Source organism: Bison bison, unplaced genomic scaffold (genome assembly GCF_000754665.1).
Source record: "Bison bison bison isolate TAMUID 2011002044 unplaced genomic scaffold, Bison_UMD1.0 scf7180017864469, whole genome shotgun sequence".
Taxonomy (NCBI): Eukaryota; Metazoa; Chordata; class Mammalia; order Artiodactyla; family Bovidae; genus Bison; species Bison bison.
The window spans coordinates 1,477,228-1,488,301 of record NW_011495030.1 but is presented as its reverse complement, the minus strand read 5'-3'; the positions used below and the strand labels follow the sequence as shown (position 1 = coordinate 1,488,301).

Below are 11,074 nucleotides of genomic sequence, written 5' to 3'. Positions count from 1 at the left end.
CAGCGCTTACTCCTTGGAAGGAAAGTTATGACCAACCTAGATAGCATATTCAAAAGCAGAGACATTACTTCGCCAACAAAGGTTCGTCTAGTCAAGGCTATGGTTTTTCCTGTGGTCATGTATGCATGTGAGTTGGACTGTGAAGAAGGCTGAGCGCCAAAGAATTGATGCTTTTGAAGTGTGGTGTTGGAGAAGACTCTTTGAGAGTCCCTTGGACTGCAAGGAGATCCAACCAGTCCATCCTAAAGGAGATCAGCCCTGGGATTCTTTGGAAGGAATGATGCTAAAGCTGAAAGTCCAGTACTTTGGCCACCTCATGTGAAGAGTTGACTCATTGGAAAAGACTCTGATGCTGGGAGGAATTGGGGGCAGGAGGAGAAGGGGACGACAGAGGATGAGATGGCTGGATGGCATCACTGACTCGATGGACGTGAGTCTGAATGAACTCCAGGAGTTGGTGATGCACAGGGAGGCCTGGCGTGCTGCGATTCATGGGGTCGCAAAGAGTCGGACATGACTGAGCGACTGATCTGACCTGATCTATGTATTTTGCTGGGGTGGTGGGGGGGAACCTTTACCAAGTAAACAGTATTATTGCCACTACCATTGTTTACTATTTAATTGATTGAAATAGAATTTGCCAACTTGTATATTAAACTTTGTGAAGACCACTGATGGCTGAACTCCAAATTTGACAAGGAAGCAAGGGAGGAAGGACCAGACCCACACTGCATGATGGATGTGAATAAGATTACATAGGTTTAGTTCCTTTTTTATTTAATCTCCAAGAATACAAAGGATAATCGGTACTGTGTCTATGAAAATGACTGTGCATCTTATTCACCTTTCTATGCTCAATACCTGATAAAATACTGATATTTAATAGGTTCTCAGTAATTATTTGGTGAAGGAATGAATGGGTCCATGAATAAATGATAACTACATGAAAGGCACTTGGAAAACAAACATCATTTAAAGGTTCTGCTGAGTTTTCTGATATGAAGCCTATTATTGTATATATTGTTTTATTAGAGTGTAATTATACATAGGTTAAACTTTCATAAAAGGGCAATTAAGTTTAAATTTCAAAGCTTTTAGGGATTCAGGAATGCCATATTATTAATGTCCTAATATATTTTGAAGTTTAAGTTCAAACTTTACCTTAGCAATAAAATCAGTCATAATTTGAGATATGGTTTTTGGATGATTTGCTTATTACTATTATCAAAATTCAGTAATATATGTGATATAGTGTGGTGATATTTATTAATAAAAGAGCTCTCTGATTAACATACAAAGTTTCCAAATTTTTCTCTTAAAATAGCAACATTTCATTGAGTTGGATGAAAATAGACAGAGATTATTGCAAAAATGCAAGGAACTTATGAAGAGAGCCAGGCAAGTATGTAACCTGGGTGCAGAGCAGACTGTTCCTCAAGAATATCAGACAGTAAGTATAAAAATATATAATGCTATGAGTTAACATATTTAACACAGTATTTTTAAGCTTAAAATGTGCTAGGCATTGTACAGGAGCATGTAAAACATGATCTGCCATAAAAAATGAGATCCCCCTGCCACCATTTTTAAACTGAGTATGCATGTAATTTTGCTCAATGAATTTTTTCTTCATGATACTCAAATGGACACCATTTAGTCTTATTGCGTAGTACCAAAGTTATTCAGATACGGGTATCATTTTGCAAAATTATTTCTACCAAAACATTCATCCAGTAAAAAGCTTTTTTCTCCAAGCACCTTTTTAGGAGAGGTTTGGGAGACGGGATATAGTTTTTCCTGGAAATGTAGTACTAGTAATTGATATATAAGAAACAGTGCATAGAGGTGATAGTTCAAAGAACAAAGACAAAATGAAAATTTTTCCTGGAAATCAGGATGTTTGTTTAGGGTTCTTTGGGAGTGGATTCTTTATGACTAACATCTGTTGGTAAAGAAAAGAGCCTTTCCTTCTTCTCATTTGTGTACTTTATATTCTGACGGATCATTCAGTTAGTAAATGAGAAAATACTGCCCTTTCCTGCCAGTTCTACATTGAGTAGGTAGCCCCTTGACCTGAAGCTTTATCTGACAGGTAGGGGTAATGCCTTGATTATCTTCTATCACACATTGAACAAAACACATACTTTCTTCTCTCTTGAAATTTATATTCTAGTCTGGAGGGTGGGGAAAACAAATCAAAAAGCAAAATTATGTTGGGAATAGCAGGAGCTGCTAAGAAGAAGAATAATACAAGGTAAGAGGCTAGTGTCAGAGAAGGCTCCTTTGAGAAGATACTATTTTAGATGAGTCCTGAATGAACAGAAGAAATCAGGCAAGTGAAGGTTTGAGGGAAAAGCATTCCCAGCAGAGAAAACAGCTTATTCAAAGCTCTTGAGGCAGAAGTATATTTGGCTTGTTTCAGAATAGAAAGAATCTTAGTGAGGCTAAAATTTATTATCCAAGGAGGGCAGAAGTCAGATCCTATAGGGCCTTATAGACCATAGAAGGAATTTGGGCTTTACTTTGAGATGAAGTCCACTGGAGAGTTTTAAACAGAAGATCGAAAGAGGTAAGACAGCCGTTTGTAGAGCACTCCAGCTGCAATCTGGAGAATAAAGTCAGGATACAAGAATGGAAGATGACTATTTAGGAGATTGTTGCTTTGGACCAGGCAAGAGACTGTTGTGGTGTGGATTTGGGTGGAAGCACAAATGACAGAGCAGTTTACAGACTTGCGGTATCTTTTGATGACAGAACCAGCAGGACTTATTAATGCATTTGAATTGAAGGGTAGAGAGAGAATCCCTAAATTTTGCCAATTACTGAGATGGAAAATATCGAAGGACAAATAGGTTTGCTCAAATTGGTGGGGAAGGTGGGTAAGTTGCAGAGTTGTTTCACCATCTTAAATTTGTCTATTAGAATCAAATGAAGATACGAAATAAGTGTGTGGCACATGAGTTCAAAGGACAAGTCAGATTCAACAAACAATAAATATCTGAAAGCTTATAGAAGCCAAACTGCTTTCCAGAAGGTTAGAGGGAAAAAAGACAGGTTAAGATATTAGATTATTGTGGCATGTTAGGATCTTTTTCAGAGTTTTAAGATTCATTTTGTACATTGTAGTACATAAACTTTTGCAAGTTGTGCCGACAAAACGTTGTATGGCTTGCCTGCCCCCACGCTGTTCTAATTTGTTACTATGGTATGGTCTCAGAAGATAGTACTGTGGTGAAATTCTACTGTCAAAGTAATTGGATTCTTAGGATGCTTTTGTAGTTCTTCACAAGTACAGTATAAAGTTCTAACTTCTTGCTCTCTTTCAATGCCCCACATATTCTGGACCCATTCTACCAATTCAGCAAGTACCCACCATTCCAAATGGACACAACTCCTCACCCCCCATGGTATGCAGTGCTCTTTCTTTTTCTCCAAGCTCCTGTCTCTCCTCTGCCTTACTTTTCCCTAGCTGTTTGCTTTAAGGCCCAGAGATGAATTCTAGGTCTCTGAATTCTCTTACTATTTCTTGTAGTTCCTGTAGCATGAACTGATAATTCTTTTCTCTAAATTCTATAACCTGTATGATGTGTACCGCTTATTTTAATACTCAACATCAATACATTGCCTTAAGGTGTTAGCTCGTGTTATTAAGTATATACATTTTGTTTTCTTCTAAAGTATAAACCCCTTTTTGAAAGCAAAAAGCCATGTTTGTAATTCCTTTGATTCCTTACTGTGTTGTGCTAGCATGCTGTTCAACATATAGCAGACATTCAACAGAGTATTTTCGTTAACTATTAACTATTTGAATTGAACTGTTTTCACTGTACTACCTATAATAATGGACAGTTTTTTCATTCTTTAGGCTTTCCAAGATCTTCCAAACACCTTGGATGAAATTGATGCTTTATTAACTGAGGAAAGATCAAGAGCATCTTGCTTCACAGGACTCAATCCTACAGTATGCTGCTTTCCCTAATGCCTACTGCAGTCGCCACCACCAGCACACCCTGCCCCCGCCCCAACACACAGTTCCCTCCAGTACTTGCCTCCCACTCTGTTCCTGCTGTCTAGCTTATTATTACCAAGAACTCTAGTACAATGTACTTTTAAATGCCAGATTCTGAATCTATTAGAATTTTAAATAGATTCTTCCTAAGGAACACAGTGTTCTGTGCCTTTTCTTTATAAAAAGAATACTCAGGCTAACCTGAAATACTGAGATGTCTTTTTTTTTTTTTTTTAATGAAATTTTTTTAGTATGTTACAAGAACATAAATTAACTGCATACAAACAGTGGCATTTTCAATTAATGTGATGCAAAATTTTTTGTACCTTTATCCTTTGGTAGATTATTTTAAAGATTTTTTTTTCTGCCAGGTTGTTGAGGAATACACAAAAAGAGAAGAAGAAATAGAGCAATTAACTGCGGAACTAAAGATAAAGAAAGTTGAACTGGATAAATATAGAGAAAACATTTCACAGGTAATTATTCAACTTTTTCTCATGTGCATTAATAATACGGGAATGTAGAGTAATGCAAAATGAAATAACGTTTCTAAGAAAAAAATGTATGTTCTCAGGACTAGATTGATATTGATTTTTTCTATGTAAAGTTTTGTATCGGTGTAATAACACTTCTTTTACATTGTATTTTTATATTGCTTTTACTTACAGGTGAAAGAAAGGTGGCTTAATCCTTTAAAAGAGCTGGTAGAAAAAATTAACGAAAAATTTAGCTATTTTTTTAGTTCTATGCAGTGTGCTGGTGAAGTTGACCTCCATACAGAAAATGAGGTAAAATTGCATTTGATATGTTTCATGACAAGAATTTTAATTATATGCTAAAAGTATATGTAAATTGTTTATATACTCTAAAGTTATATCTGAAAAATTTTCTTATTAAAAAAAAAATGTCCAAAGGAAAGAAGAGACCATATATAGGATTCCATCAGGGTCACTTGTTGTTTTGAAGATGTTCTTCTTGGTGACATCTGAGATTAACGACTAATACCTTACAGACTCTTTTCATATCCAGCCTAAGTAATAATGGTTATTCAGTTGTGATGAACAAGTGCATTGCTCTTTGAAATCACTCCTCAAGTTTGAAGAGTCATACACAAATTGGCAAACATAACTGAAATATAGAATAGTATCAGTGATTTCCTTTTGATCAAGAATTTGAGTTTACAAGAACAAAAATACTTAAAAATTTTGGTACTGATTTCTTGAACTATATACGTTTCATGCATTGCAGTTGTGGGTAAAATAAGATTTCCATTAAGAAATACATGAAGAGATGAACTAGGATGTCCTTCAAAATGAGTGGGTGGAGCTATAGATGAAGCAAGATCGGTCATGTATGGATCACAGTTGAGACTAGTTGATTGAGCTCATTTGGGAGTTCTAATTTTGTAAATGTTGAAATTTTTCCCTAATAAAGCATTTCTTTTAAGGAGGAAGAAATGTAAGGCAAGGTAGTGCCTTTATTTCTCCTTAGGAATTTTGTCCCATTACTCCTGTATCTGTTTATTATGAAAGATAAGGTTGCAAACATCATGTAACTGTACGTTTTAGTAAGATATTAGACCTGCCAAGAGAATTGTCATCTACATAGTCTGGGCTTGCTAGAAGGAAGAAATGTATTGTAATAACATGTAATTTATAATATATTTCCTTTGTGCCAGAAACTGTGCCAAGCATTTCTAGGTTTACCTTCTTTAATCTTCAGAACCATTCTATAAAGCAGGTACTTTTTATTGACTATAAATAAACTGAAACAATATTAGAACCACTTGCTCTCTACAAGCTCTAGGGGTCTCCAAAGATCTATTTAGATAAAATTGATATCATGAATAAGTCAATTACAAGAGTAAAGAACTTAAATTTATTTTCAAAAAACAGTATAAAATTGCCAGAGAAAACTCTTCACCTTTCATCAACTTTTTAAATGTTTTGTAGGAAGATTATGATAAATATGGAATTCGAATTAGAGTCAAATTTCGCAGTAGTACTGAACTGCATGAATTAACTCCTCATCATCAAAGTGGAGGTGAAAGAAGTGTTTCTACTATGTTATACTTGATGGCACTTCAGGAGCTTAATAGATGTCCGTTCCGAGTAGTTGATGAAATCAATCAGGTATTGCTTATTCTTTTATTGGGTTTCACTCTATCTTGTAATAGATTTAAATCTAATCATTATTATTGTCTTTTTTTAGGGAATGGACCCAATCAATGAACGAAGAGTGTTTGAAATGGTTGTAAATACTGCTTGTAAAGAAAACACATCTCAGTACTTTTTTATTACACCAAAGGTAGGTAATAAGTAATCTAAAAATATTCACGTACTTGGAAGTCCCTTATGGCTAAAACATGTAGATTTTGGCCCAGTATGTGTAAATATGAGCAGAACAGTCCCAAAATAGATTATAGTAAAGGGGGACAAGTTCCAATAACATACTTAATCAGAAAGCTTATCACTAGAGGAAGGAAGTAGCAGGCATAGCATTATGTTCTAGAGCTGAGAGTTCCTCTGCTTTTTTGGCATTTATTCTTCCTCTAGGGAACTTCCTCTCTTAGCACTGAAAAATGACAGAAAGCACTGGTCCTCCTCATTTCCTCAGAAAGGCCTGTTTGCTCTGTCCTGGCCCAGAGGAAATCCTAAGTATCCTCAAAATCTTCTATTCACATAAAAAACAGACTTACCTTTACAGAACCATTACAATGGGAAATTTTCTTTTGTTACCTCTTGTGCTATGGGTCAATTATGAAACTGCTGTATAGCAATCAAAGATGTTTTTATTAATGTAATCAGATTTTTTTTAAGAAATTTCATTGGAGATCCTATCTGAAATTCAGTTTTTATCAAATAGTATAATCTCTTCTTCTAGCAGATACTCTGTGGAGTAGCTAGATCTGTTAATACCCTATTGTTGTTGGCCTGTAAATCCAACCACCCTGTTAATAGACTTTTCAGGCTACCAATCTATTACAGTACCTGACTATAGAAGTTGCTTGAAAGGTGTTTTGTGGATAAAAGAGTGAAATTATCCTAGGAAAGTTCTGGAGGATATACTTTTCCAGGGTCAACCTAGGAAGCAGTGTGATCCCATTGGCCTGTGAATATAGAGGGCTCCCAAGATATGTTGACGAGTTCTTAGGCCAGGTTTCAGATGTGGTAATTCAAGTAAAAATCGCTATCTGGCAGAGTGTATGTTGAGTTGAGAACTTCATTAAGAGTTTCATTAATTTTACAAATAAAATGTATTTGACTCCACACGTGCAAGTTCAGAAAGTTGTGCTTAATATATAGCATTCTATGACAGTTTGTTTTAACACTTCACAGCTCCTTCAAAATCTTCCTTATTCTGAAAAGATGACAGTATTGTTTGTCTACAATGGTCCTCATATGCTGGAACCAAACAGATGGAATTTAAAGGCTTTCCAAAGGCGGCGGCGCCGTATTACATTCACTCAGCCTTCTCAATGAAAGTGAAGGGCAAGAACTTTGAGACTTTTCTGTTAAATCCTATATGTAAGTGTGGCTCAACTGAATAAAATTTAGATTCATTAAGACTAAAGGATCAGTTATTTTTGAAACCTGCTATTAGGTTGATGAAGAGAGACCATAATAACTTCTTTCTGTGGAACATCATCTGGTAGTAAAATTTAAATCTTGTGTCCTTAGCACTCTGACCATAAGTGACTGGGTCCCCACTTTTACAGTATTGGCTCCTCAAATCAGAACTACAGTGGAAGGGATTATTGGTTGCAAGAAGTTTCGTTGACATGGGAACCCTGAGCTTTACTTGCAAAGTAATTTTAACTACTCTTAGAGTCTAAAGATGACTCTATAGCTTAAGTCCGAGTTTCTCTCAGTGTTATATTTAATTTTTAAAATTTGATATGGAAATGTCTAATGTATAGTAATAATTTATGACAAATCTATTCGTTTCTTCTGATTAAAAAGATTACCTTATCTCCACTAGGAAATGGGATTTTAGGAACCTTTTAAAAAAAGTTTCATGAAACTTGATACTGTAGTTGTATTGGTATCTCAAAGGAGGGGAAAGTACTGGGAGCAGGACTTCTTTGAAATGCCACAAGTTGGCCACTAGATGATGCAAAATGCAACCAAAAGATTGACAGAGAATAAAGTGGCAAGAATTTTTAAAGAATAACCCTATAAAATGTGGGTGGGTCTTTTCGGGCTTAATCGTTTTTGTTTTCTTTTTTTAATTTAGTCAATTTTTACATCTTAAATTTCTAAAGCATTTTTATAATTATTTTTAGTAAAATTTTTCTTAACATTTCTTATACTGGTTTCTACAGTTTATATTTGAAATTTCTCAGTGTTATGTAGAGTGAGCAAAAGCATTGATTTGTTTAAAACCATAATATTTTTAGGCCTTAAGCTTGTGTAGGTCCTTTTAATTTACAGTGTTGATCCTACCCCAGTATCTTAGAAAATCTAAACTGTTCTTACAGCATGGAAGAATCAGATTAGAAAATCATTTGTTTATCTCTGAGTTATACTAATTAACAGTGCGAAAACAGTCTATTCTTTAAAATCTTGTAAAAATAAAGAACTGGATCAAGGACATGTCTTTAAACAGTGGATTGGATCTGTAGAGGTAATTACAATTATTTTTTTGACTTGGTAGCTTGACTACATTGAAGAATTGCATTCAGTTTGGGTTTTGTATGTTCTTAAATAGCTACTGAAATCTTGTTAAGTCAAAAAATAAAAGTCTTCATCCTCTTATTTGGACATTTTCTCTTTAAAAAGCTATTTTTTTCTTTATAAAAATTTTAAAAGAACCTTCCCCTCTTAAACTAAGTCTAATGCATGTACTATGAAAATAGTTTGAAATAACATGTTTACTAGTGCAAACAACTCATGTAAACATTGAAAATGTTGGGAACATGTTAGTAAATGAATGTTTTACCAAATGTTTTGTTGTTAAATACTTTGTTTTCCATCAAAGTACCTTTACTAACATGTGCTTGGTGTAGTTCATTTATTGTTTAAGTGCCAGTCATCTTATTTCTAAAAACTGATCATCAGTGTGAAAAAAGTTTGAAGATTATTTCAGTTTGCATATGCCAATAATTATTCCAAACCTTGTTTATAAGCATTTGTATCTCTGGTGGACAAATACTTGGTTTTACACTGAAAGTTGAGCTGCGAATAAATTATGTATTTTAACATTAATAAAATAGTAAGTCCTGCAGAATAACTCAGCCACCTGAAATGTCACATATTTTCTGAAAAAGTTGATTTAATTACAAATTGTAAAAACTTCATATAATAGTCTTATTTGATGAATAAAATATTTAAAACCCTAAAAGGTGACAAGCAATTATTTGTAATGACAAAATCTTAACTGATTTGCCTAAGGATTTTAGCATTAAAAGATTTGCTGCTTTGTAATTGTCTTTTGGAAATGTGTTTATTTTCTTTGGAGTATGAATCTTTAGTATCTAAAACAATGTAATTTGGGGGAATTCCTGGTGGTCCAGTGGTTAGGACTTCACGCTTTCACTGCCAAGGGCCCAGGTTCAGTCCCTGGTCGGGGAACTAAGATCCTGCAAGCTGTGCAGCACCACCGAAAAAAAAAGAGTGTAATTTTGTCCTGCTACTATGTATCTGCAGGTGTAACTGGAAACAAACTCTTTGTGGGAAATGCTACTTTGTTGGTAATAAATGCATATTTTCATGTTCTTTTAGTGTATGTCTTTTTAAATGAGCACTGTTTTTTATATACTTTGAATCTTTGTAAGAGTCATTTTGGTTTTCACATTTGCTAAAAAGTCTATTGAATGCCTACCATTTACAGAATACTGTTTGGCAGTATATCTATGTTCAAAAAGATAGAAAATTTAGTCCCTTGTCTTGCTGCAAGGCGATCTTAGTCTAAATAAAGCCATAAACACCAGAAAAAAGTATTTAAATCATCTAAAGAAACCAGTTACAAGGTAAGTATAAATATTTTTAGGTTGAAACCTTAGATGGCCTGCAAGAGAGCCTTGAATATGGTATCTTTACCTATATGGCTGTGTACTTAGTTAAATTTCAGCCACTGTGTTACTCAAGAGGGAGAGGGTGAATAGTGGAGACAAGGAGGCATCTCTGCCATGATCCAGAGAGTCACCCTGTGGTTTGCTGACAGTGTTTTCAGAGGAAAGACTTGGTAGGCTTTCATCACACTCATAAAAATCCAGTTGTCAGCCTTCAGGACTTCTATGTATCTCCCCCCACGCTGCCCTCATCTAAAGTATCATCCCTAAGCCACTAATATATATCACTGGCAAAACACAATGTATATTTTGAAGAATAAAAAATACAGCCTGCATATGATTCCACTGTCAAGAAACTTAATTCAGGGTGGTGATTCCAGTTCAAGATGTCAAACCCCATCCTGAAGATCCTGAACTTACCTTTTGCCACAGACATACTGTGTCTACAGTTATATAATAGAAAATTCCTCATCACTGGCTGAGTGACGGCCACACATCAAGCAAGCAGGTAGGAGAGGCTGGAACAAACTCACCATAACCCCCACCCCCAGTGGGTCCCAAATTGGAAGAGAACTGAAAGCCCAGAGCTTCTTGATGAGAAGTGAGGAGTTTGAACCCCACATCAGGCACTCCAACTTTTAAGACCTGCACCTGGAAGAGAAGCCCCCATCTGATTTTGATAACTAGTGAGGCTTGTGTCCTAAGACCCAAACTAGTGATCTGAGAAGTGATTCTTCAGAGGCTAGTCTGCTCAGACTCACTTAACCAGGCCCCAGCTCAGAAGCAACAGATCACACCCAGACATAAATTGAAGGAGGCTCACCGGCTTAAACTGAAGCATCAGTCTGCCCGAGAAAAGGCATCTACTCTGACATACACATGTAGGAGTTAGTTGGCGGGGACAGAGATGGGCAAGTGGTTTTCATGCCCATGCCCCAGAGCACAAGTATCTCCTGGACAAGAGGGTTCACATCTGATGCCCTGGTTTTGCTGGCTACTGCCCCGAGGACACCTCTGGACAGTAGCCAGCAAAACAGATCGGAAGAGCACAC

The 11,074-nt window shown here is 35.7% G+C and overlaps 1 protein-coding gene across 2 annotated transcripts in view; it reads left to right on the top strand.

Annotated features, from left to right (window-relative positions):
* Positions 1-9,724, top strand: part of SMC5 (structural maintenance of chromosomes 5) — a 115,498-nt gene extending 105,774 nt beyond the window's left edge. The window contains exons 18-25 of one of the 2 annotated variants that reach the window (XM_010860636.1): positions 1,325-1,450; positions 3,363-3,407; positions 3,866-3,961; positions 4,381-4,485; positions 4,678-4,797; positions 5,962-6,141; positions 6,221-6,316; positions 7,348-9,724. In XM_010860636.1, the coding sequence (XP_010858938.1) occupies positions 1,325-1,450; positions 3,363-3,407; positions 3,866-3,961; positions 4,381-4,485; positions 4,678-4,797; positions 5,962-6,141; positions 6,221-6,316; positions 7,348-7,491 (912 nt within the window). In that variant the 3' untranslated portion in view covers positions 7,492-9,724. The remainder of the gene's footprint in view (positions 1-1,324; positions 1,451-3,362; positions 3,408-3,865; positions 3,962-4,380; positions 4,486-4,677; positions 4,798-5,961; positions 6,142-6,220; positions 6,317-7,347) is intronic. The other variant, XM_010860637.1, reaches the window with a different exon arrangement.
* The last annotated feature ends 1,350 nt before the right edge of the window (positions 9,725-11,074 follow it).